This window comes from Mytilus californianus, unplaced genomic scaffold (genome assembly GCF_021869535.1).
Source record: "Mytilus californianus isolate M0D057914Y unplaced genomic scaffold, xbMytCali1.0.p SCAF_10, whole genome shotgun sequence".
Taxonomy (NCBI): Eukaryota; Metazoa; Mollusca; class Bivalvia; order Mytilida; family Mytilidae; genus Mytilus; species Mytilus californianus.
The window spans coordinates 41,159,422-41,187,321 of NW_026262582.1; the positions used below are offsets into that span (position 1 = coordinate 41,159,422).

Below are 27,900 nucleotides of genomic sequence, written 5' to 3' on the forward strand. Positions count from 1 at the left end.
CGTCACAGCTTGTACACATGTCTAACTGTTCATGAGGTGTAAAGACATAGTCAACAACTGACCGTTTTCAATCAATATCAAATGAAATAGACTTAATGGTGACATCATATTTTACTGATTTCTATTCAAAAAAGGTATTATAAAATATATCTCAAAGGGTAATGTTTATCTCAATGTTTAATTTCAATTTTGTGTAGATATATTACATTAAAGGAGCCAGATGGTTGTTTCATTATAAAAGAAATATAATCTTCACATAAATTGACTAGTTTTATGTAATGAACAACCAAAGGGCCGTGTCGTTTGGACTGGAAACGTCTTTTTGAGTATCAAAAAAGGTTTGTCTTTCACATAAATTCTAAATACACGTTGTACATTATTTCTTTCTTTTCGATTTTAATCCATAAATAAAACATACATTTCATATCATATTTCTTAACAAGAATTATGTCTTATAATTGTATCAAATTTACGTAATGAAACGTTTAGTTTAAACAGTATTTTATTTAAATAAATTGAATTGGATTGGACAACCGGCAAAGCCTATGTAAGCCCTCTTCATAAAACAAGGTACAATATATGACATTCAAACACAACAACACATACACATTCACATACACAAACATAATGACAACACAGAATTATTCAAAACTACCTCATCATGGCTGACTGGAAGGAAGCTTCAAATAGTTAACTCAGATAGAAATTATAAATATTCTAAGAATGCTTCAAATAGTTAACTCAGAAAAAAAAATATTACCTATTTTTTTGTTTTTTATTCCGATTTGAACATGTTGAAAAACAAAAAATATACAAAAGATGGTTTGAATGATATAGAAAATAGAGGTGCATTTATTGGATTTTTAGCTTATATAATATCAATTATTGTCATTTATTTTTTAATTTTTGTTTCAATTTTAACTATTTTTACATCCGGTTGGGGTCTAATAACTTGATTATAAAATAAATTACAGACATACAAAGTAACAAGTTTATTAAGTTTCAGACTATAAAATATATTTCACTATACAAATCTTTCTTTAATGTACTCATGAACAGCCTTAACTATCTGAATACTGTCTTCAATACTCATAGATTGATCACCAAATAGTAATAACTTCAAATCAATATCAACTACATAAGCAGACAGTTTATCAAGGAGTATGGTCCTGTTTAAAGTGTATGATGGACAATAAAAAAAGTAATGTTGATTGTTTTCACATTGATATAAACATTTAGGACAGGAAGGTTCTTCAATCAAAAAAATCATGAAACAAGTGAGAATTTAAATTACTTGCTTCATTTCGCAATTGAAAATTAATAATATTGAATTTTCTTATACCAGAACAAAAAATATTTAGGAGGAATCTCTGGTTTAAATATTTACTCAAGTAAAGATTTGAACTGGTTAATCGACAAAGCCTTTTTTACATAAGGATCTAATCCATTCCAGAGTTTAACAACAGATGGTATGAAACTTCTATAATATGAAACTGTTTTGCACCTTGGAATGGTATAATTCTGAGGATCTCTTCTAAAATTGTAATCGTTTTGTGTGGAAAGACATGGCTCTAATAAATCTATCATATAACTAGGAGAAAATCCATTTTTTATTCTATAAAATGTAGTCAGTTTATGCTTCTTCCTTCTGTCTGATAATTTTGCAAGAGATAATTCAGTGTACAATTTTTAAAGAGAAGTTAAACGCCGGAGACCAGTAATAATACGAGCAGCTTCAAATTGAACACTTTCCAATAAGTAAGCTTCTTGTAAAGTACAATTATCCCATATAATGTTTGCATATTCTAGAATAGGGCGAATAAATGCTGAATAAATTGTATTAAGTACATTTCGATCCTAACTATATTTTACTTGTCTTAATAAATGTAGTCTAGAACATGCTTTTATTTAAATTGCACGTATATGTAATTTCTAACTAGCCTTACTCTCAAAGTTGAGACCTAGGTGACAGTGACTTTTAACTTCTTTAATTTGTACCAAAATATAAAGAAGGAGAATTTGTGAAACGTTGGTTTGGAAGGGGGTAAAAGCGGAAGACACCAACTGGGCAATAAAATCCTCATAGGCCAGAAAAATATGGACAACAGCATGGTACTCATCGTTTATCTATTACGGTTTTGAATTCAATAACTGGTATCCGCAATACTCCACTTAATATGCAAAAGTAAATTCCGTCCAGTAGTAAAAAAGTATAACAAAAATATCGAACTTGAACGTAAACTCAAATAGGAGAAGTCCATAAAAACTGACAAAATTAAACGTTATCAACCAAATATAGGACGAATAAAACTCATAACACGAACTAGAGGCTCTAAAGAGCCTGTTTTGCTCACCTTCATCTTCAACAATGGCCACCTTTTAGTAAAATCATCAGTAAAGGGAAATAACTCTATTAAGATTTAACTTGCAATTTCCGTCATGTCGACATATTTGTAGATCTTATCCTGCTGATAATTTTTCATTTTTAAAAGTTTCTATTTATTTATCATTATAGTTTTCAAGATAAAAGACAATAGCTCCAGTAAAGAGTCGACTGAAGATTTTGGAAATTGTTGCTTATTTTTAGATCTTGTCTTGCTGATTATTTTTGCCTTTTAAAATTTTTATCTAGTATCTAATACAGTTTTTAAGATATAATGCAAAAACGCAAAAAAATGGAGAAAAAAAGTTATTATAGGGCAATAACTCTAAAAAGGAGTCGACTGAAGATCTTGACAACTTAAGTTATTTGTAGATCTTGACTAGTCTTGCTATTAGATAGTGTCAATTTTTGCTTATTTTTATACCTTTTTTCTTTATTCTTTATCATTATTTGTTTTCTATTATTTATATTTTTAGAACCCTATTATTCTCTAATTTTTTTGGCCTATTTTCTCTATTCTTTTTTCCCTTTTATTCTGCTTTTTTTGTCCTTTAAACCCCATCCAGACCCTCGTATATTTTATCAAATGAAATTGAGTTATGGAACTACTCTTTCTAATTCCGAGTTACATAGTTTGATAGGAAGATACGTCTACTATATTATTCTAGGTTCGAATCATAATTATTGGTAAATATTTTTCATTATTCCATTAATGATTAAAATATTAACTAATTATAACATTTACGTACTCAAACTTCTTTACAATATGCATGTACTCACACTTCATTATAATATTTATGTATTCAAACTTCATTATAACATTTATGTTCTCAAACTTCGTGATAATATTTATGTACTCAAACTTCATTTAAATATTTATGTATTCAAACTTCATTATAATATTTATGTTCTCAAACTTCGTTATAATATTTATGTACTCAAACTTCATTATAATATTTATGTTCTCAAACTTCATTATAATATTTATGTACTCAAACTTCATTTAAATATTTATGTACTCAAACTTCATTATATTATTTATGTACTCAAACTTCATTATAATATTTATGTTCTCAAACTTCATTATAACATGTATGTACTCAAACTTCATTATAATATTTATCTACTCAGACTTCAATAAAACATTTATGTACTCAAACTTCGTTATAATAATTATGTACTAAAACTTCATTATCACATTTATGTAATTATTTTCATCATAACAATTATTCCCTCAAACGTCATTATAACATCTATGTACTCAAACTTCATTATAACATATATGTACTCTAACTTCATTATAATATTTATGTACTCAAACTTTATTATAACATATACGTACTCAAACTTCATTATAATATAAACATAGAATCTTTTTTTCATTACATCATTTTTCCGTTTATATTCCATGTTACTTTTTTAAGACACATAACACAGATACATGTCCATACATGACCGTTTAACTATGACGACCATATATGAGGGTCGGGGGCTTCATTCTTCATTTCTGTATTTTTAAATATTTCATGTCATTTTTCCCTATGTATATTTTTTGCAAAGGTTCATATTGTAAATTTTGCTTGAAACAAAGGCCGAAATTCATTTCATTTTTTAAAGAGTCCTGTATATAAGGGTCTGGATGGTACGTCTTCATTTTAGTATTATTTGAATTTAGACAATATTTCACTATTCTTTATTTTTAATTTTTTGTCCATTTACTCTATAATCTTTATATTTTTTACCCATTGTTCTCTTTTCTTTTTATTTTAACAACCCACTTTTTTTCTCCTCTTTATTTTTGGGCCCATTGTCTGTAGTATTGATCCCTATCCTAAAAACAACAACAAGACCCTCATATATATTTTGAATATTTTATACTTGACATTAATGTTAAATTGGTATAAAGTTCTTTGGTTGAGGAAGCCTTTCTATTGTATTCTATCCAAATTCTTTGGATTTCTTGTATAACGAATATCTAAAACATAGCATCTTTTTAAGGATGTTCGCTCCTCATGTTTTAGAATTTTTGTCAGATATTCGGAATCCTCTGGTTTTATCTATGTAGGGCCATTAAAACAATTTGCCTGCTAAACCCTACTTTTCTTTTCATAATTTTATTATATATAGTTTAAAAGCCATTTTTGAAAATCTTATAAAATCCTTGTTATTTTTTCATATATTTTGACAGAAAAAAGGTGCCAATGTTAAATGTATGAAAAATCTAGAGGGAATCATTTCCCGCCAAATTTTCAAAGGCTTATATCTCGAAAACAAGCACACGGACCCTTCATTTTTTCTGCTTATTTAGTTCCTTTATTCATGTACTATCAATTTATAACAGTCTTTTAAAAAGTTTGTTATTTTGTTGACAGAGTAGCGAATATCTTTAATGTTATATTTGTATACAGTTCTTCGGTCGAGAAAGTCTTTCTATTGTATTCTATTAAAATTATTTGAATTTACGAATGACGAATATCTACAAAATGTAAGACATAGCATCTTTAATATATTTCAGGACTAACAAGATGCACTTTTCTCGGACCACAGAACTTTTAACATTGATGTCAATTGGCACTGGCATTCTGTTCATTACTTGTTATCTCCATAATATCTTTCCGATACAGTTGGTAAACACAAAATCAACAGGAATTGCAGATAAAAATATATACAAGAAAATATATTCAATAACGTGGAATAAACGACCTAGCGTGATACCAACAGGTCTGCTCAAATATAAATTTAGGAAGTGTGAGTTCAGGAATTGCAAGATTGGTGTAGCATCGGATGAAACTTCACTTAGTAAAAGCGATGTTGTGTTATTTTATCATACTAGCCTTAATGGTAAGGTTCCAACTAAGTCGTCCAATCAGAAATGGGTATTTATCTCTGTTGAATCTAAAGCATATACAAGCAAAAACTTTTTAAAAAAAGAATGGGTGAATAAATTTGATTGGGTATTCAGCTATAGAACAGATGCTGATATCTATTTTCCGTACGGACTACTGGCAAGAACAAAAATACAAACTGAGAAACACTACACAAATATTTTCCTTCAAAAGACGAAAAATGTTGCTTGGGTAGTGAGCAATTGCAATGCTGCTTCAAAGAGGAACATATACATTAAGGAGATGAATAAAACCATAGATGTTGACGTATTTGGAAGGTGCGGTAAAAGTTGTTCTTCTCCTTGGAATGATGACTCCTGTTTAAACGATTTAAGTAAAGTATATAAATTTTACTTGGCGTTTGAAAATTCTCTATGTGAAGACTATGTCACTGAAAAGGCATACCGGTTCTATCAGGACGGTTTTGACATAATTCCAGTGTACCGGGGAGCTCCGAATATAAGAAACATTTTACCAGAAGGTACATTTATCTCCTCCTTGGATTTTACGTCGCCTAAAGAACTAGCTTTACATCTAAAACATGTGGGAAGTAATGAAAGTTTGTACACTAGTTATTTGAAAGCAAAAGATCAGTTCTTGTCAAGCTCGTACTCACAACAGGAGATGTTGCAATCTCTTCATTGTTCTGTTTGTGAAAAACTCAACACAGGGTATAAACGAAGCACTAAATTGAATTTAACACACTGGATATTTGAAAAGAAATGCCTTATCCCTACAGACATTTGACAATATGATATGCAATGGCGTAGCTTACATTAAGGCAATGGGGCAACTACCTCACTAAATGTGTTGCCGAGAAAAAAATTGAAGGGGGAAATAAAGAAAAAAGATATAATATATAACTTGTTTTCTGTAATGGCCCTTATCATTTGACTTCTCTCGCCTTTCCACAGTTATACCTTCTTCTAAATTTAAGTGTCAATCTGCATAAGAATCAGGCAGTGGTGAAAACATGACAAACAAAAACCCACTTATGTTTACATTAAGTTAAGTTCAAATTGTATAATGGTGCACGAATATACCATTCGTTTTCTTTTTCTGTTCTGGCAATTCAAGATATAATTTGGTTGAAATGCACTAGAAATTAACAATTAAGGGGAGACAACTCCGTAATTTGCTATCATTCTAACCAGAAGTTATCAAGAGTTTTCTCAAATTACAAGACACGCAGAAACAAAAGACCTACCATTTCTAACCAGGATGAAGGTAACTTCAAATTAGTATGGTTAGGTCGGTGTTTTTTTTTTTGTCATGTTTTGAACTTTTCTAAATTGCCTGATTCTTACAAAGACTGGCACTTAAAGTTAAATGATAAAATAGTCCAGCTTTGTTTTATATACAATGGGCATAGGATACAGAAATATCTTGATTGAGGAAGAGACAAATCGTATCATTTAAAAAATACGCTGGTTCACAAAGTTCTGGTTGACATTCCTATGGGAACCAAAAGTGTTCTTCCTATTCCTTTATTCCTAATAGACAGACTTCATACATGGGCTTTTCGGAAAGAATGAAAACAAGCTACAATGATGCATTATCCTGTAACTTCACGTTCTCCTTGATATATTACTTTCTCTTACTGAATATTTCAAAAGATCTGTGAAATTGTGGTCGCACTTAATATAAAGGATATAACAGATACATTAGATTAATTGGCTATTTTAGTTATATAGCTCTTAAACTGTTTCGGTTTTATGGCCATTGTTATATTATAGTTCGTTTCTGTGTGTGTTACATTTTAATGTTGTGTTTCTGTTGTGTCGTAGTTCTCCTCTTTTATTTGATGTGTTTCCCTCAGTTTTATGTTGTAACCCGAATTTGTTTTTTTCTCAATCGATCTATGAATTTCGAACAGCGGTATACTACTGTTGCCTTTATTTATTTATCTTTAGTTTTCAAGTATTCGGTTTTCGGCGTTCGGAAGCATGAAATTTATAATGGCTGTATCTATATTTTATACAGTTAGTTCTTCGAAAAATTTGTCTTACCTACAAGTTATCAATGAGCCTGAGCTGAGCTTTTTCGACCTGAGAGATAATTTCAATTTGAGAATTCTTATTGTGAACTTGTCTTTTTTTTTGTAGCAACAGTCTTTCATACAGAGTATATATCTGCCAGTTGGCAAGATACTTCAGAGCTTGTGTGTCGTATCATGATATTCTAAATAGAAAATTGCTTCTGACAAGGAAGCTGTTGAACCAAGTATTCGTAATGGTAAGTTGAAGTTATCATGTTCGTCAACTGTTGAAAATTTTACTACGCCACAAGGGTTTGGTTGTTGAATATTTGTGTCACAATAAGCCAAGATTATGTTCAACTTTTCATAGCCACAATCCTGTGCTCCTTTCCTAGTTCATGCAACGGTTCATCGGATTCTTGCAAAGAACAATATAATGGTTGTCACAAGTAGAACATAACCTGCTTACCCCTTCCGGAGCACCTGCATGTTCGATATTAGGCGAAGTTAATGTTGCCTACGTTAAAGTTTTCTTTGGTCTTTTCTGAGGAATTGTATGTGTCTGTTTGTCCTTGTTCCTTTGGTTAGGTTGTTGTCTAATTTTTTTCGACATGGATTTAGATTTAAGGGGTTACCCAACACTTTGACTAAAATAGATTTCGATCGTTTAATTTTCTTAAAATTTTGACAAAATATTTACTTTTACCTGTTAACTAAAAAATATAGATGGAAACTACGGTGGTGGAACCAAAACCTACATTATCTCATGCATGTTCATTGAAAACGGCTACAATGCTTTGAGGAAAACAGCGCTTTCAAACCTAAAACAAAAATTTGTTTTTAGAGATGATGGATTATCCTTCATTTCACATCCTCACAAAGTATGAGGTTTCCTGGTTATGCTTGTTTTCCCCAAAAATATATGTAAATATTGGACAAAAATAAGATTAGGAAAATAAACTATTTTAAACTAATTTGGTGACATTATACCTCATTAGATGTTATAGTGTGCGCCAAGCTCTATATTTACAACAACATTTTGGCAATATACAGGTCCAAATGCCCCGTTCCTTTCTGAATTTTTAGGTCCCCAATGCTCTTCAACTTCGTACTTAATTTGTCCTTTTAACTTTTTGATTCAATCGTCACTGATGAGTTTTTGTAGACGAAACGCGCGTCTTGCGTACAAAGAGGGGCGGTAGGAGGGAGTGTTATTCCCAATTCCCGAAAAAATAAAATATTCTTTCCCGGATCCCCTGAAAATAATCATTAATTCCTGCCTCCCGATAGGTGTTAATCCCGAATTCCCGCAGAAATAAAGGCCAATTCCCGACATCCCGAAAAAGTTCCTCCAGTCCCTCTACCAAATTATAAGCCTGATATCATTGATAAGTTTGACAACTCGATCGATGCCACTGCTGACGGAGTATTCTACCCCTATGGTATCACCAACCCACTTCTGTGTTGACAAGAATTGTCCTTGATGTGGTCATATTTATAAAATTCATGTTTACAAAACTTTGAATTGTTCGTAATACTGAGGATTTTTCATCCCAGCAGTAGCATCGTTTTTTTTCCCAAAACATTTTGGTATTTCGGGTCCTAAATGCTCCATACTTTATTTTGCCTTTTAATATTTATATTCGAGCGTCACTGGCGAGTCTTTTGAAGACGTAACACAAATGCAGATTATTCTATTTTGGGGGGTTGACAGGACACAAATAATCCTTTGTATAAGCGTCAATGCTCATTTGAAAGAAAATCAAACAACCGACGAATAAATTCATGGGTATTTAATATTTCCACTTTTAATGAGGTTCATATAACTGAAGTGATTTTTTGTGTGCAGAATTTTAAACAAACGTGTTGCAACTAAGCAATGTGTGGGATAACGTGTTATGGACGACTTCATATATCATTCATATCTTGAGGTTAACTAAATAGAGGTAAGGGAATACAGATATTATTTTTTTAATATACTTAAAACTTGTCATACTTGTTTTTCGTTCATTGTTTTGTCATTAATCAAGTTGTTGGTTTTTTCGTTTGCATTGTTCCACATTTAGCCATTATTTTAATCATTAAGTGGTTGTTTTCTTTTAATCATGATTTCCCGATAAACATTTAATAAATACAGTGTAATATTTTAACTGCATCACATGCAACTTTATAATATCTATTTGCATCTAATACAAGGTCATCTATGGACTTCTTCCATCCTGTAGTAAAAGCCATGCTTAAAAGTATTCCGTTTGACATTCCGGGATATATACATACAGAGCCACGTTCAGTCGGTACGTGTCAATTCGTGTAAAGAGCTTACCACGCTCTCTTCAGTTAAAACAACCGTTGAATCAACTCTGTAGTGACGTAGCTTGACTCTTTTCCAGTAAGGAAAACGATTTGAGGTTTAAGAGTAAAAGCCTGGGCCAAGATACTTTCCACCATACACTCCTGTCCCGGTGGCAGTCTACATTGAGTTTCTGCCCTTCATTTTGATTTACTATTGATTTGCTCTCATTCTGAATAAACTCCAAGGATTGACTGGGGTATAAATAGGATGGTTATCAATGGACTTTTTCCATCCTGCAGTGCACGCCATGCTGAAAAGGTCATTCGCTTGGCTATGCGGGATGTACAATTACGCAGCCACAATCGATACGGCCTATTAAGTTTGCTTCGTGAAGGTAAAATAACCTTTGAATCAACTCTACAGTGGTGTAGTTGACTCTTTTCCAGTAAGGAAAACGATTTGAGGCTTAGTAGTAAAAGCCTTGGCGCGGATGAGAGACTATGATGCAGATTGGGAGCGGACGGTTGATAGCTGTAAATCGACACCACAAAAGAATTTTTAAATTCAACTTTTACAAATGCAAAACGTTGAATGTTATACAGGTTTGATTAATTGTTGTAACCATAACCGATCAGTCATGTTCAACAACATTCAGCACTTATCAACCCTATTCAATAGCGTCAAACACTATACAGAATTGACTTCTATTATGATTTCTGATCCTGAACAGCTTAATGAACTTTCAAAGGACCCTTATACTATCTCCTACTAAGTATGATAGATCAAGCAGACCACACATTTTGATTGCGACCTGATAACCGTGGTATTGGTTTTTTTTTTTTTTTTTTGGAAAAACCACTGTAACCTTTGTTTGAAATGATATATTGTTGTTAGGAATCGAAGAACACTAGGATTTGGGAAGTTATCACAAAGAAACGCGCCAATTTTGAGTCGAACGTACCTGCCGATTTGATGCAATACAAAGATGTTGTTAATTATAGAAAAAAGTCAGTAAACCACTAGAGTCATGTACATTATAGCGCCAAAAAACGAGATAAGGTTACCAGTGGGTGGAAATTGTGTCCCTGACGTACAATCAGGACAAACATGGTACTGGATTGCAAATCATGTTTCTTTCGTCTTATTTAAACAAGTTTTTGGTTCGATTAGATCTTTGCAAAGTCTCCTATAAAGCTGGCAACAACGGAGTAAGAAAATAAATTATGCTATGGCTCGCCGTCACATTCCATAAATAAAACAATGGTATTTAATATAAAACATGGTTATTAGCAACAATATGTTAATGAAGGTAGTGGTATTTTTTTTTAGACTGTTGTTTATTTACGCAGACGAGCATTTACCTCTTCAGCTGCAAAAAGTCTTGGAAAGAAAGCCGTGAATTTCAATACTTTTACAAAAACCCTTACGAAACAACAACACGCTAACATGTGATCTTCATATGCAACAGTGTTGTCCACAGCAGTTTCCAAGAATACACATTTACCTGGAGATGATCTGCCCAAAGTTATCGGTAAAAACTTTCGAAATATGTCTCACAATATGGATCATCTTATTAGTAATAGTAACACAAACCCTTCAGACTTTATAGATTCGTATCCTTTGCCATTGATGTTAATAAACAGTATAAAAAGTAGAAGGAATCCGTGGTTGATGTTCAAATCACAGCAGATTTCGAGCGCAATGTTCAAGAAAACACAAAAGGATTCGAACTTGTAATCTCTGACAGATTTTTACTGTTTGTATCTGATGGACAGATTTTAAAGTAAATATATGGAGAAAAATTATTACAGCATATTATGCTGTATGCAGAAAACGAAACAAAATGCTAACTATACAGACCCTGAACATGAACAGTTATCGTGTCAGAAAATCGTAGCCATAGTGACCCGGAACGAAACACTCATCCACTTGAAAACAGGAAAAGTTTTAAGGTGGCTCTAATAGTGCTTGAGACTTACTACTCCTAACTAAACAATCATGAGGGAAACAACTTCAAGTATTCTCAGAACGTGAGTTGGTTCACCATTCCATTCCATTAAACACTGGTCTTGACGGTATCGACAACATCTCCAATGAAATTCAACGACACATACAACTCAACAAATATGAAAACAAAATCATCTAACTTTAGCCAAAAACTATCAATTAATGTAAACAACAGCATCAACACGATGCTTGTAAAAGAACCTATACATACAACAAGACTACAGACGGTTACATGGAAGGTTAAAACATTCTAAACATAATAAGTGTCAACAGCATTTTAGTCAACAGTGCTCACAAAAATCCACCATCTAGATATGTTCCAAATGTTTCGCCTGGTACGATAATCATTAAAAACGCTTACCCCCTGTTTCAGTTACATTAGAAACAATCAGCCGCATGAGCATTTATCTGACTGATCAAGATGGACATCTTATCGATTTGAGAAGTAAGCATTTAACTATACGCTTTAGTCTTAGAGAGATATAAATTAATTATCTCAAACGCGGCGGGTGGCGTTGTGAGACACAAGGTAAAAATCTATATCTCACCTCAGGTAAATTACCTCTACCTTTGAGGATGGATTGTACTTAAGGAATAGTACAGAATTGTACAAAGGAATTTTTAAATTCTCGGTTCAAACAGCCTTTTCAAACTCATTTCTCTCCAGGGTATATTCATCTAGGTAGTAGGAAAATGGACGATAATATTCTGTAGAGCAATTGTAGCTTAAATCAAATCCGCCGAACATGAGCTGGTATATGTGCTTTGCGCCATTTTGAAGGCAAGGTTTACCTATACCTCTGCTACAATGGCCCACGTAGAGAATCTCTTAGTATGACCAGCCCGTAAAAGTTAACCTGGTCTATGTAACATACCGGGGTATCCCCACCGTATGCTGACAAACTCGTACGGGTCTAAGGCATCAGTTCTATGGGCCATTTTTAAAGGCCATGTTTCCTTCTACCCCTGGAACAGTGACCCACATGGATAATCTCTTCGTTTGACCAGCCGGCAATAGTTAATTTGGTCTATGTAAAATACCGGGGTACCCCCACCCATGCCCTTTGCTGACAAACTCGTGTGGGTCTAGGGCATAAGTGCTACGGGATATTTTATAGGCCATGATTACCTCTACTTTTGGTACAATTGCCCACTCGGATAATCTATAGTTTAGCCAGCCGGTTAAGTTGGTCTATGTAACATACCGGGGTATCTCCCACTTCCACCCTTTGTCGACAAACTTGTACGGGTGTAGGGCATGAGTGCTATGGACCATTTTATAGGCTTTTTATGTTTACCTCTACCTCTGATACAATGGCCCACGAAAAGAATCTCTTAGTTTAGTCATCCCGCTAACAGGGTGCTTTTAATTCCAAGACCACAGAACTAACATGAAAAGTCAGTGAACCACGGAGACGGGGACATATGTACCATCACTACAAACTGCATAACTGTCGCCAGAGACAGGAACACTTCAGAAAAGAAAGCATTAAAGAGGGACAACGTATAAAAACGAATAAGGAATGAATAAATGACGAATACGTAACAGGGTATCAGTCGAGCGCAAAAACGGATAGATACGCGCTAATAGGATAAGTTCACCACTAACAACTAAGAACTAACACCAGAGACAAGAAAATAAAAGAAAATAAAGCATTAAAAAGTTTCAACGTATAAAAATTGTTTAAAGAACAAAGAATTAGCGAATAATTAACAGGGTATCAGTCGTGCGCAAAAATGAATACATACGCGCCAATAGGGTAATTTTACCTTTACTGTCCAAGAACTAACACCAGAAACAAGAAAATAAAGCATTAAAAAGGTGCAACGAATAAAAATCGAATAAGGAACAAATAAATAGCGAATAAGTAACAGGGTATCAGTCGGGCGCAGAAACGTGTTCACATGCGCTCATAGGGAAAATCACCTCTACGAATCAAGAACTAAAACAAGAGACAAGAAAAAAAACAGAATAGAAATCGTTCAAAAGGTGCAATATATAAAAAGCGAATAAGGAACAAATAAGTAGCGAATAAGTAACAGGGTATCAGTCGAGCGCAGAAACTGGTACATATGCGCTAACAGAGTTAATTTAACTCCACTAAACTAGCACTTATAATAATAATAATAATAGTATTTTGATAATAATAATATCTTTATTTAAAGATAATGACTCATTTGGAATAAACCAATTTTCAGTAAGGCTCTCTACATACAATATTAACTACATGAATAAAACACAATCAATCTATTTATACACAAATATAAACAATATATATATATATATGTATGTAAGACTCAGATCGACGTCCGGTCTCTAATCGACGTCCGTTCCTCAAATCGACGTCCAAAGCTGACGTCACAATAAAATAACATTCTAAATCGACGGCCAATTTTATGTTCCTCTAATTGACGTCTTTTTGGTGGTTCTCAAATCGACGTCCATTTTTTGCTTCTCCAATCGACGTCCAGTGAAATCTCATCTTTATTAAAGGGTGGGTTGAAACTAAAACTCAAAAAGTTGTTGAAAAACATAAGACTAAATTATAATACTTTTCAACAATATGCCGTACGTTTTTATTCTTTCTATTGTTTGAGTCTGTATAGCATTGTAGAGGGCTATAGATGTACTACCCTCTTGATGTCTTTCGATTATTTTTGTCTTTGTGTTGTTGTCTCATTGTCGTACAATGTATACCCACATTTATTTGTTTATATGAGCAAGATAAGGAAATGACAACGTAGGTCGAGAATATGAACGTCTTTCACCAAAATATTATTATGCATGTACATGTAAAAGTAATAATGATGTCGGTGATCGTCTTATTGCCATTTTCTGATGTTAAATATGTCCTTTTCTTTTGATACCAATAAAAGAAAACAGTTATAGTTTCGGTAAGTAACTAGTGTTTGATGAAGGTAAATCCAGAAAAGCACTTCGGACGCATTAAATTTATAACGTGTTGTTTTTATTTTTTTCACAAAAAGACAAAAAGATACAGATTATATAAACAAAGATCAATTTGAAAAAAATGATTCAATGAAATTTATAGACATCGCGATGAGAGGAGACTCTCATCGATCGGACGTCGTTTTTGTGATTCATAACGTCACATTGGACGTTGATTAGAGGGTTAAAATATTGGACACTGATTTGAGAACGTGACGTCAAATTTGGACGTCGATTTGAGGAACGGACGTCGATTAGAGACCGGACGTCGATCTGAGTCTAACATTTATACACATATGACAAAAATAATACACCTATAGTATAAATTGTGGTTAAACTTCATAAATTTCACACTTTGTTAAAAATATAATGACTTGTAAAAGTATTTGAATGCAGATACAGTTACTGATTTTATAATTTCACTTGATAGTGAATTCCTCACTTTGGGACAACTAAAAGAAAAAGTTGATTTGTATAATTCTGTATTTGATTTAGGGACAATAAATTTATCCGATGATGAAAGTCGAGTATTGTACTATTGTTTACTATTTGTAGGCACAATAAGATTTGATAAATATTTTGGTGCCAGTTCATGTTTTGATTTATACATTAACAATGACTTATGGTAAAGTATTCTCTTAGTAACGGGTATAATTCCAGATTCCTTAAATAGTTCAATGGATGGTTTAGGAATATCGTGTTCGTTTAAAATAATTCTAGATGCCCTTTTTGTAATTTTAGTAAACTGTCAATTAAAAACTTGTTACAGTTTCCCCATACTGAAAAACAGTAATCCAAGTGTCTAAAATATAAGCATTGTAAAATAGAATTCGTGCATTATGATTTAAGTATTTCTTGATCTTTTTAATAACGCTAATAAAGAATTAACGTTCTTGATAATATGATTAATATGATCATACCAAGATAGAGTTGCGTCAACAAAAATACCAAGGACTTGTTCACAGTGACTTGCATTAATATGTTGGCTATTAATGGATATATTTAATATGCCATTGCATATGACCGACAGTTTTTGTTTTGAACCTATACACATTGTCTTTGTTTTTAATACATTTACTAAAATTTTGTTTTCATCACACCAATGACAAATATTTTCTAATACTGCATTGAGTGCCTGACTTATGTACCTTTTGTCTTTTCCAATCACAGAAATAGTGCTATCGATCACCAGCAAACATATTTGTGTTATGATTAGGATTACATAAAGGCAAATCGTTAATAAACGTTAAGAATAATATTGGACCTAAAACTGACCCTTGAGGTACACCTGCTTTTAATGTAGTTACATATGAAAAAGTATTTGAAATGGATACGACCAAATACGAAGTAAACCAATGAAGTGAATTATAAGAACATTTATATTTCTGTATTTTTTGAAGGAGCAATTTATGATTTAGAAAATCAAAAGCTTTACACAGATAAAAAAAAACTAACACCAGTGACAAACAAAAAAGAAAAGAAAAGAAAGCATTAAAAAGGTGCAACGTATAAAAAGTGAATAAGGAACGAATACTTTACAGTGTATCATTCGAGCGCGAAAACGGGTACATACGCGCTAAAAGGGTAATTTCACCTCTACGAACCATGAACTAACACCAGAGACAAGAAAATAAAAGAAAAGAAATCATTAAGAAGGTGCAACGTATAAAAATCGAATAAGGAACGAATAAGTCACAGGGTATCAATCGAACGCAAAAACGGGTACATACGCGCTAATAGAGTAATTTAATGATAATAATAATAATAATATCTTTATTTAGAGAGAGTAACTCATTTGGATAACACCAATTTTCAATAAGGCTCTCTTAATACAATAATAATTACATTAAAAAATAAACAATACAAATTCAAAAATAATGATCAATAAATAATTTCACCTCTAAGAACTAAGAATTAACACCAGAGAAAACAAAATAAAAGAGAATAAAGCATTAAAAAGGTTCAACGTATGAAAATCGAATAAGAAACAAATAAGTAGCCAATAAGTAACAGGGTATCAATCGAGCGCAAAAATCTATAAACTAAGAACTATCATCAGATACAATAAAAGAAAGGAAAGGAAACATTTAAAAGGTGCTACGTATAAAAATTGAATAAGGAACAAATAAGGAGCGAATAAGTAACAGGGTATCAGTCGAACGCAGAAACAGGTACATACGCGCTAAAAGTGCAATTTCACCACTACAAACCAAAAACTAACACTAGACACTAGAAATGAAAAGATAACAAAGCATTAAAAAGGTGCAACGTATACAAATCGAATAAGGATCAAATAAGGAGCGAATTAGTAACAGGGTATCAGTCGAGCGCAAAAACGGATAAGGCGCTATTAGGGTAATTTCACCTCGAATAAGGAACGAATATGTAAGGAATAAGGAATAAGTACATATGCGCAAAAAAGATATTTTTACTTCTACGAACCAAAAATTAACACCACGGGTAACGCGCTAATAGGATAATTTCACCTCTACCAACCATGAGAACTATCACCAGAGACAAGAAAAGAGAAGAAAAGAAAACATTTAAAAGGTGCAACGTACAAAAATCGAATAAGTAACAAATAAGTAACAGGGTATCAGTAGAGCACAAAAATGGGTGCATACGCGCTAATAAGGTAATTTTACTTCTGAGAACTAAGAAGTAACACCAGAAAAAATAAAATAAAAGAGAATAAAGCATTAAAAAGGTTCAACGTTTGAAATCGAATAAGGAACAAATAAGTAGCCAATAAGTAACAGGGTATCAGTCGAGCGCAAAAACGGAAAACGAGTTAATAGGGTAATTTCACCTCTTCAAACCAAGAACTTTCACCAGAGACAAGCAAAAAAGAAAAGAAAAGAAAGCATTAAAAAGGTGCAACGTATAAAAAGTGAATAAGGAACGAATATGTAGAGAATAAGTAATAGGTATCAGTCGAGCGCAAAAACGGGTACATACGCGCTGGAAGGGTATTTTCACATATCAAAACTAAGAACTAACACCTGAGACAATCTGCCATCTTGTGCGGTATTCGAACTCAAAACCTAAGTGTTGAAAGGCTAGTGATACAGTAGTTCGACTACTTAGACCACTCTGCCCCGGTATGGATGAAAGAAGATAGGGGATGAATTTCAACTCGGTGCATTTCATTTGCGCACCGGTTTTTATTACCTTTTCGTGCATTATTCTACAGCTTCAACTAGACTGTAACCCGCAACAAAGTGGGAAGCCGCTCATATATACACCTCCAGACTCAAGAACTGTAAACAGGGCTAAGGTACCGACTATTCATCTATTATTTTTTTGGGGGGAGGGGGGAGGGCATATAATTGATTTGACCCGGCCGGGGTTCGAGCCCACGACCTCCCGCACTAATTTTTTTTAAATGTTTGATTCCAAATTTCTTGAAAAAGACTTTATTTCAATCAAAACTTTTTTCAAGAAATTTGGAATCAAACATTTAAAAAAATGAGTGCGGGAGGTCGTGTCTGTTTGACAGTCCGTATTTTCCTATCCGTACCGCCCATAGGTCCTTAAATTATTGTAGTGTTTATCAACTAAGGCGGGACTTGTTTCTAGCAAACGGCTTACGCCGTTCGCCGTCGGCAAACCGGCATGACACTTGTTTGTAAAACATTTGCGCACTGCGCATGCCCGGCTTACACCGCTCGAGCCGGTTTGATTTGACCGGCTAAGCGGCGAAAAACATGGCTGACTGTTGTAAGAACAAAACTTGTGCATTTAGAACTTTGTTGTTAATCATATTTCTGTCACAATTACATTAGTTATGAATACATTGAATGATATAATGAGTTGACACCTGTTATTTAACACGTATTTTATCACACTAAACAATTAAAAACCCCCAAACATTGCATAATTGTTTTTTTTGCTGATCAAAGGAATTGGATTTTGGTATGAGTGCTAAATTGCCATAAATTTAATCACCCATTTCATGGTCTGTCTATCCATATCCATCATCATTTCCTATGTTGACATATAAATTGAACAACAAAGAACATAGAATTGACCTCACACCAGATCCAGAACCCACACCCGCAATCTAACTATCAACATCCTCACAATGTCAGGGGTCCTGTGTCCACTCGTGTCCGTGGGACATAAAGTCTTTCTTTGTTTATGAAGCGTAAAAAGAACCAAAGTCGTTGATACAAAATAATTTATTCAGATGTAAGTGACATTCCTTTTATAATTATCCTATCCATCCTCCTTGCTTTAATAAAAACCTGATCAATAGTGGTTATGAATTATGATTTCTTTTGTAGATGGATGTTGAACATGTTGATAGCAAGAAATTAAGGTGGACCTGCTATATTTGTCATAATCCTGCCCCAAATCATTCCTTGGATTCACTGGATGCCCAGGAAAAAGCGAAGAAATCTTTAGTCTTTGTTGACGGAGATTATTGGTACATTGTATTTTTTTAAAATTATATTTACCTGATGTTCATATCAAATTAACCCTTTGACTCGTCTTGTAAATGTTAATCATTTATTTACCAAAACATTAACATGTTTACAAGTTCCTACAGAAACAAAATACACATAAACTTATTGAAGTCCTGTGTTGAGCCTCACAGGCAACAACAGGATGTTGACACAAAAAATGAAAGTTTGTTTGGGCCAAACATCAGTATTTCTCTTTCCAGCTAATACACACATGTAAGTTTCAATGGTTTTATACATATATAATGCATGCTGGTGAATATTATAGCCATGCTTTACAAGTAAACAATCATTATACTTTTAAATGCAACCTAAAATCTTATAAAAATACATTGTACTAAATCAGTACATGTACATTTTGTATAGTAGTTTCATATGAAATATGCTCCTACATCATGTACATAGAAAATAGGGATATGAAGTAAATGTACATGGGACAATATCACACCCAATACATTTAAGAAATCAAATTATCAAGGAACAAGACTCTAAGTCCTGTTTTGTAGCTTTCAGCGAACAAAGTTCAAAAAGGAGGTGGGGTACATAGGAATGACACTTTCTATTTGTCCCTCTGTCTGTGAAGATTCATGTCCTGTTTATAACGTTGGCAGCGCTGTTGTTTAGTATTAGACTGCTTGCTGTATATAGGTTTGGTTCATGATCTTGAAAGTCAAGTTTAAAAGCTTAATGAAACTTATGTCCCCAATGTACAGGGTTTAACGGGCTGCCGGTTGGGTACTAGTATTAGTCCTGTTATATTTAGGGCCACTTGCTTCATTTTCAGAAAATTATTTTTATGAGAATAATTGAATGCATGTATATGGTTTTTTTTAATAGTGTCTATCAGAGGTGTCACAGTTGCCATTTATGCTTTCATGCCAGTTGTGAACAAGTTGAAATAGAATTCTCAATAACACAGGAATGGAAAGAAGTGCTATGCACAGTGTGTGCGGAGAAAGTGTAGTCCAAAAATCAGGACAGAGGTATGTAAATTTTATTAATGTTTCATGTAGTTTATGACCAGTGTGTATGGAGAAAAAAAACTAAAGATAGCATGACATGTAGGAATGATGGTTTTGACAGGTTTCATTGTAAAATATTTAAGCCCTTTGAGGTCAATTTTGTTAAAATAATAAAAGATATAGAAAAACAAAGAAATATAAAAAGAGACTCCTGCATTCTTGATATCATTTTCATTTAAGACAGGTGTATGATAGAAAATAAGTCACCATTTTTGTTTATAAACATGGTAAAACAAAAACCTGCAATAAATTAATATATGATGTACAATAATATATCAATTATGTTTTATTGCAGTGATACTGAATATGTGGTTTATGTATTAGAAGATAATAAGTTGAAACGTGTGTCAAGTCTTGCAGATGTTGCAGATGTTGCTTCAACATCTACTTCCACCTCTGTGACCTCTCTCTGTCATACCACATGGGATGATAAAAGTATGAAACTGCTCTTAGAGCATTACAGAGAGATGGAAGATTCTAAAAAGCCAGTGAAAAACAAGTGGCAACTTATGAGTGACAAGATGAAGAGGTTTAATTATGACTTTTCATCAGAGCAGTGTAGACTCAAAATCAAGTCATTAAAAGAAAAACAGCTGAGAAACCAAAAACTCAGCGACAAAAGTGGTGAAGGCAATCCTGAAGAAGACACCATTGATGAAAAGCTGGATGAGGTATTTTCAAACCAGCCTGATGTAAATCCTGTACATGTTCTCCAAAGTAAAGAGAAACCTGGTAAAATTGCTTTTAATTATTCAATACTATAAACATATTAAAGAAAAAGAAAATAATATTTGGCCATATAAACTGGAAAACAGAATGTTATCACCTGATTTTCAGCCCTCTTAAAGTACGTAATGGGACAGAATTTGGTGATTGAAATACATACAAAGTAAATTAACAACTCTTACCTTTGGACAAAACAACACAAGTAGTTACGAGGATTTTAAAACAACATATTTTTGGCCTCTAGCGTGTCTGATGAAGATAAATCCAGTAAAGCGCTTTACACGCAGTTAAATTTGGCTTTTGAATATTTATTATAAAAGGTATGTAAGATATGGATCGTGTCTTTTTGGCATATATTTCATATTCTTTCTTTTAAATATATGATAAAAGAATTAGCATATATAAACACGATGTATTACTCCCTAGCTCTAATTGCCTAACAAAGCACTCCACTGGCCCTTAAATATCAAGAACTTGATCAGAATCAAAATTTATGGAAACAATTCATATTGATTACAGTGTACCTGCATCTACTGTGTCACAATATTGAGGTCATACCACAGAATGTGACTGAATTTCTCTGTGTCAAATTAGATTTTGCTGGTATTTTCAAGTGCCTAATAAACTTTTACAACAGTTGTCTTGAAATTATATCAATGCTCTACCAACCAAACCTTTTCATGTTTTTTTGTTTTTAGGTGCTTCAGAAGAAAAAAGAAAAGACAAAGTTGAAGGAGAAAAAAGAAAAAAAACTGAAGATAGTGGAGATAGTGAAGAAGGTACTGTAGTTGTGTGTTTATGTTAGATTTCTTATATTGTGTGTTTATATTAGATTCTAATATTGTGTGTTTATATTAGATTCTAATATTCTATTGGCTAAACATCAGTCAGCTGACATGTAGAAATCCAAAGTAGTAGTAGTAGCCGGTCCAAATTTTTGGTTTGTAAGTGACATCACAAGAGTGATGCCAAAGAAACCATTATCTCTGCTGCTTCATAATGGCATTATAAGAAGTGTTATGATTTATCCATTGGGATTTGAGTTTGAATCTTTTTAATTCAGTGCAGCTATTTATGTAATGTGAACTCCTGAATAGAGTTAATAGCATAGTTTAAAGTAAAATGATGAATTAATCATTGATTCTAATGGCTCTTTAATGCAATAAACACAATCTTTAATGATTTCGCAAAATTTGGACACCCCTCAGGTTGTGATATAGACTGGAAAATTGATATTTCTTCTCGCCTGTTGCTTAGGCAATATAATATTTCCTGGTAAACTTCACCACCCGTGGACGGTCTTCATTTTGTGATATTGTTAAAATATTACCCACTTGAGTGATTGTTGGTAAATTTTCCTCAGTGTTTCTGTATTGTGCTTATGAATTACTGGTATTTATTGTAAACCTGAATGATTTATCATAGTCTACCACTAGTTTGGAGGACTGAAATCTGACAATTTCTTATTAAGATACTATTAATTTACAGCTGGCTCAAAGGGAAAGAAAAAGAAAAGGATGGAAAAAGGAGAAGTTGATGAAAGATTGGACAATCTCCAAAAGACCACAGAAAGGCATCACAAGGAAAAGATGGAAGTGTTTAAAGAATTCACAAGCATTCTGCGAGATCTTGTTCCAAAAAAATGACATGATTTTTCTGTTAACTGTTTTTACATTTAATGCATTTGATTGTCATTTTTAGCTTTTAGTTTTTTTTACAATATTATGTTAAAAGTATTGGCAATGGTATGCTCTAACATGTTAATATTATTTACTGCTAGCCCTATGAGGATCTGTACAAGTATCAAATCATAAATTTCAGGTAGGGGAAGATTAACAAAAGTTTAAAAGCCAATGAATGTATCAAAACCTCTTAGGGGTAGCAGAAACAGCCTGTTTTAATTATATTTTATAGTGTTGAATAAGAGTAACTTGTGCATAGGCAATTGTAACTTTTGTTTTTATTTTCATTATATGTTTTTATACAGTCTGTTTGGGTAGACAGAAAAGTGTGTGGCAGTGGTTGTGTTGAAATTGATTTGTCATTTAAGTGTGCATGTTTTCCCCAGGGTAGCTTCAGAACATAATCAGTTTTGCTGTTGTAGCTTGTCTTTGGTAAAATTCTGATGTACACTAGCCATGAAAATATGTATGTTGTTTATTGATCAAACAGAGAAATCAGTTGTACTGGTTGAATAATTTACACGGAGTGATAGAAAGTTTGTTTCCCCTTATCCTACCAACCCTGAAAAAAGATGCATACCCCAAAATAAATTATTGAGAATTTTCTTTTAAATTTTTTAAACAAAAAAAGAAAACAGTTTTAAAAATGTGTGAAAGAAAACAGTTTTAAAAATGTGTGGACTGTGCACAGTTTCTCTGAAAAAACAACATTTAAATGACTTTTGAAGCACAAATGTTGCAACTTGTATATAAAAATATATAGAGAAATAAATCACATACCTATCTACCCAAGACGAATAATGTGGACACAGGTTAGGGATAATAAGATTTTTTTCCTAATTGTAGCCTAAGCAAAGAGGATATTCAAAGGTATTTAAATGTATTGTCTATATAATTTACAATGATTTTTTAATGTCATAAACTGTATAAAATCTTTCTTTTTCCTTGACAGGGTTTATTTGATTTTTTTTAAATATTTATTTCCAAGAGGAACTTGTTTACATTTGTTACGAATAAAAGTTATTTGTTAAATTATTTCACGTCTTTTATACTAATTCAAACTTTGCAAGCATTCATGAAAAAGAACCGTCAACTGATATCTATGTCAGAACATTTAGGACTTGTCACCTCAAGGTTTTTGACACGGTAGACACCCATATAATTTATTTATTCTTGAAGTGTTCAAAAGTATCATATCCTTGTATAGAAAAATGAATGAAAATGGGGAATGTGCCAAAGAGACATCAACCCAACATGTGAGTTAAATTGCAAATACAGCACAGGATGTCTCGTGAGTGTTCAATGAGCAGTGAGGAATCCTCACACCCAAGAGTAGCCTGCATCTGGCCACATAACAATGATGTAAACTAAACATTAAAGAACATACTCGTGATCATTCAAGTGAAGTTGGTGTTTTGAAAGGATCTGGTTGTCTGTTGTCTTATATTTATGTCAATACAAGTCTGCCCGTCCAAAAAAAACTGGTATCTTTGGACATTTCTTTTGAAACAATTGCAAGATAATCATGACAACCCAAAAGAAAGAATTCAAATAGTTATCTCAAGGACATTACCACCAATTTATATCATGAAAACATTTTCATATACATGTCTGCAGTGCTTGACAGAATAATCATTTCAGAGGCAATAGCAGATTGAGAATTTTCGTTACAAGGAATCTACTTTGTCAAGTGTAGAAGTCCCTATATCCTATAGTACCCTCAAATTGAAGCTTGGACATAAATCTTAACCTTGTCACTGAAACATAAAATATAGGTCAAAGTGACCAACTGTCGTGGCTGCTGACCTACTCTCCAAACCAATTTGCAGGCAAGCGTAGAAGTCCCCACACCTACAGTATCCTTAGACAAGAGCTAGGACATTAACTTTTACCTTGTCACTGAAGCATAAAAACTAGGTCGAAGTCACCTTCTTTTACTTGAATGCTTGATCACAAATATGCATCTGCATGCAAGCTTAGAAGTGTTTATATCTTACAGTATCTTCAGAAGCTTTGACATGAACTTTAACCTGGTCACTGATGCAAAAAATCTAGGTCAAAATGACCTACTTTAGCTTGAATGCTGACCTTCTCAGCGACGCATATTCATGCAAGATTAGAAGACCTACATAATATGGCATATTACCTAGAGGCTCATACGAGCATGTAACCGCTCGCCTGTTGTTCAACTGGTGCACTTACTTCTTTGGAAATGGACTGTTGTTAAGTAATAATAATGAGTACCCACCTCACAAGAAACAGGCTTGCTATATTGATTTTAATTGCTACAGTGGTAGATTTCAAGCAGACATTTTTTACACTTCCAGTAGGACCAATGTTAAGCTAAGTCCCACTGTTGGCCATTTTGGATTGGCACTAAAGTAACAATATTTAATAAGGACCTGAGGAACATCTGTGTTATATTTGATTTCAATCCATTCAGCAGTTCTGAAGAAGGTTTTTTAAAGTATTTTCCATTGGGTCCTATGTTAAACTAAGTACCCCACTGGCAGCCATTTTGAAGGACAGATCAGCACCAAAGTAAGACCGAACACTTGGTCAACATCTTGAAAGTAACGTTTCTGCTATGATCGGTTTCCATCCAATCAGTGGTTCCAAAAAAGAAGATATTGTAATGTATTTCACACAGAGTTCTATGTTAAATTAAGTCCCCCGCTGGTCACCATCTTTTTTTATTGACAGATAGGCACCCAAGTAAAATAAAATAACTAGAATGAACAAAATTTCCCGATCACAACTGATGGCCGTACTACCAGGCAAGCTGCAGCTTGTAGCTAAGATAACCTCCTTCTAGTTTTTACTTTTTTCGCTCTATATTTTTTCCGCAGCTTGCCTGGTAGACAAAAAGACAAAACCGTGGCCAAAATAAAAAAGACAACACAAACGAAGGTTCACAAAACAACACAGAAAACTAAAGATTGAGTGACACGAACCCCACTAAAAATCGGAGTGAACTCATGAACTGCGGTGGAAAAGTTCCCGACTTCTTGTGCGAAAACTTAAGGGACGGACGGACAAGGGTAACCAATATGCCACCACCCAACTTTTAGCTGCGGGGCATACAAAAACAAACAATCAATGTCTTTCTTATTTCCAAACTTGCATGTGTAGTTTTTCCACAGCTTGAAAAAACTAAGGACGAAGGACACAATGACTTGCTGGCATTTACCCTCATCCTAACTTGCATAAAATGAGCTATATAGTCAAGCGGTCACAGATAATAAATGCATTTGTATATCTAAAAAGAGATAGAGGATTTGTAGATATCTTTATTTTAGCAAGATAAAGATTGATAATTTGGTAAACTTGGCCTACACATTACAAATGTTCATGTCTACATTACTTCAAAGAAATCTTAACCTGTTGGCCATATTAAATCTCTTCAAAGCCCCTTCTGCATTTCGCTCCTGTTGCTCAAATAGGGGATTAATAGGTGGCATTAAATCATCGTCCTCTTCCATAACTCTTCCAAATTCTCACCATTTGATATACAAATATTATGAAAAACAACTGCTGTACATACAACATTGCATATTTCTTTAATGTCAATCATATTGATGTGTTTAAGTCTCCTGAAACGGCCCTTTAAAAGTCCAAAACTTCTTTCAATCACTTGTCTCTTTGAAGATAAACTTTTGTTGAATTTTTTCTGTTCGGCGGTCAAATGCCCGTTATCTCAAAATGGAGTAAGTAGCCATCTCCTCAGTGGATAGGCTCCGTCTCCAATTAGATGGAAGCGTCCATACCCTGAAATTCTATCTCCATCTTCCCATACAGTTGAATTTCTTAAAACCTTCGCATCGTGGACATGACCCGGCCATCCAACATTGATGTCTATGATTTCCATATTGTCTTTGCAAACTGCTTGTAGAATCACCGAGTGAAATTTTTTTCTGTTGAAGTAGGCTTGTGGGTTTTCTCTTGGGGCCTCTATCGGTATATGTGTGCCATCTATAGCACCAATTACCCCTGGAAATTGATTTTGACCCATGTCGTTAAACCGTTGAGCGACATTGGGTAATTCATTTTGCGTCGGCCAAGTTATAATCCTTCCCATCATGTTGTTATAGACTGCATCTAAAACTTGTCTTCTATATTTCAAAAGCGTATACTCAGTCACATTAAACTTGTCACTTATTTCCAAGATAGTCTCTTGGGACGCAAGGTAACGCAGAACCCGCAAGACTTTTTTATGGAGTGGGAGTTCTTCTCTACCACCTCTATATACACGTGTACGCATTTCCGGACATGCACCTAGTTGTTGGCACAAAATTTCAAAAGTATTTCGAGATACTCTAAAAAACCTCTGGAAAGTGTCTGGTAGATAGCGGGGTATTGTTACTTCAAAATAACCTTGAGTTTTCACTCTCTCCTTTCGAGCACTCTCCCTGAAATTAAAACAATACTATATTAAGGTCTATTTACATTGAAATTATACAAGCCTTATAATCAAATAACTGATTTGACACATTAAGGTGACACATATTATTGCTCTAGTTTTAAATGGTCTATCTCATCAAATCTTTTATTCAAAACTTGCCTTGTTGGTTAAAGCATGACATATACCATAAGGGAGTATTAATGTATAAATCACTGGTATAAATGTACCAATTAATTGATTTTACAAATTATTTACATAAACAGTTTATAAAATGTTCGGAATCAACGGATTACTCTTCACGATCAGCTAAAACTGGCAAATTTCGACGCCCGAAAACAGATTTCAGTACTCGGTGTCGTTTTATGGAATAATATTCCACACGAAATAAAATATGCCCAGAACATAGATGCATTCAAGAGAAAATATTCTGCTTATACCTATTTCAGCAACAATACAACAATTAGTGTTCAATAATGATCTTGTGTTGGTGTACAAAATGCATATGCTTTCTAATTTGATTTTTAAGTTTTTTATCTTTTGATTGCAAGTTACATTTGTATTTGTATACAACTGAGGTTGTGAGTTCGAATCTCACCTGCGGCGGTGTGTGTTCGACTCCGATCTTAATTGACAAGGATTGCCAATTTTCCTACCGAAGGTCGGTGGTTCTCTCCGGGTATTCCGGCTTCCTCCACCAATAAAAACGGACCGCCGCGAAATAGCCAAAATGCGCTGAAAACGGCATAAAACCAAACTAAACAAACTAACATTTGTATTTATATACTGTTCTAGAATTGCCGAGGGCCTCAGGGAAGATGATTAGTATTTGTAACGTATTGTAGTCACCCTTTATAAATAAAGTATGTATTGTTATTATTATTATTATTATTATCCTGCTGTTAATTGTTAATAATTGAGCAATGTAAATGCTTTGTCGCTCTTAAGAACGTTTTTGTTACAGTTTTGAACGTTTAATAAAAATCTCACAATTCAGTCTGTAAAAGATATAATTGCAATTTTTCTTCTTCGTCGTCCTCAAACAGCTGGAATAGGCCATAACCTATTATAGCTGGTAGTAATGGTCCTTGGGCAGCCATGTTAGATTT

General features: G+C 33.5%; 3 protein-coding genes across 5 annotated transcripts; 2 read left to right on the forward strand and 1 right to left on the reverse strand.

The window, feature by feature from the left end:
- The first annotated feature begins 302 nt into the window (after window positions 1-302).
- Window positions 303-6,097, forward strand: LOC127718128 (glycoprotein 3-alpha-L-fucosyltransferase A-like). The gene is made up of 2 exons (XM_052224085.1): window positions 303-338; window positions 4,899-6,097. The coding sequence occupies exon 2, from the start codon at window positions 4,909-4,911 to the stop codon at window positions 6,013-6,015; it is 1,107 nt and encodes a 368-aa protein (XP_052080045.1). The 5' UTR covers window positions 303-338; window positions 4,899-4,908; the 3' UTR covers window positions 6,016-6,097.
- Window positions 6,098-18,164: 12,067 nt separating this feature from the next.
- Window positions 18,165-23,427, forward strand: LOC127718132 (uncharacterized). Of its 3 annotated transcripts, XM_052224089.1 has the most exons (6): window positions 18,165-18,216; window positions 18,783-18,925; window positions 19,800-19,945; window positions 20,280-20,716; window positions 21,409-21,489; window positions 22,199-23,427. In XM_052224089.1, exons 3-6 carry the CDS (start codon window positions 19,884-19,886, stop codon window positions 22,354-22,356), a joined length of 738 nt encoding a protein of 245 aa, XP_052080049.1. In that variant the 5' UTR covers window positions 18,165-18,216; window positions 18,783-18,925; window positions 19,800-19,883; the 3' UTR covers window positions 22,357-23,427. The 3 variants fall into 3 exon arrangements, with proteins under 3 accessions (XP_052080049.1, XP_052080051.1, XP_052080050.1); XM_052224091.1 differs by lacking the exon at window positions 18,165-18,216 and having other exon boundaries at window positions 18,442-18,925; XM_052224090.1 differs by lacking the exons at window positions 18,165-18,216; window positions 18,783-18,925 and adding an exon at window positions 19,085-19,178.
- Window positions 23,428-25,686: 2,259 nt separating this feature from the next.
- Window positions 25,687-27,898, reverse strand: LOC127718131 (uncharacterized). Its single transcript, XM_052224088.1, has 2 exons — window positions 27,782-27,898; window positions 25,687-26,801 (listed from the first exon to the last, which is right to left on the reverse strand). The coding sequence occupies exons 1-2, from the start codon at window positions 27,889-27,891 to the stop codon at window positions 26,090-26,092; spliced, it is 822 nt and encodes a 273-aa protein (XP_052080048.1). The 5' UTR covers window positions 27,892-27,898; the 3' UTR covers window positions 25,687-26,089.
- Between the last annotated feature and the right edge of the window lie 2 nt (window positions 27,899-27,900).

Excerpts from the sequence above, each read along its gene's own strand:
- LOC127718131 (XM_052224088.1), bottom strand. The coding sequence starts at position 27,891 with ATGGCTGCCCAAGGACCATTACTACCAGCTATAATAGGTTATGGCCTA. Across the intron at positions 26,802-27,781 it reads TATCTTTTACAGACTGAATT|GGAGAGTGCTCGAAAGGAGA; the intron begins GTGAGATTTTTA and ends TTTTAATTTCAG.
- LOC127718128 (XM_052224085.1), top strand. The coding sequence starts at position 4,909 with ATGCACTTTTCTCGGACCACAGAACTTTTAACATTGATGTCAATTGGC.
- LOC127718132 (XM_052224089.1), top strand. The coding sequence starts at position 19,884 with ATGGAAAGAAGTGCTATGCACAGTGTGTGCGGAGAAAGTGTAGTCCAA. Across the intron at positions 19,946-20,279 it reads GTCCAAAAATCAGGACAGAG|TGATACTGAATATGTGGTTT; the intron begins GTATGTAAATTT and ends GTTTTATTGCAG. Across the intron at positions 21,490-22,198 it reads TAGTGGAGATAGTGAAGAAG|CTGGCTCAAAGGGAAAGAAA; the intron begins GTACTGTAGTTG and ends ATTAATTTACAG.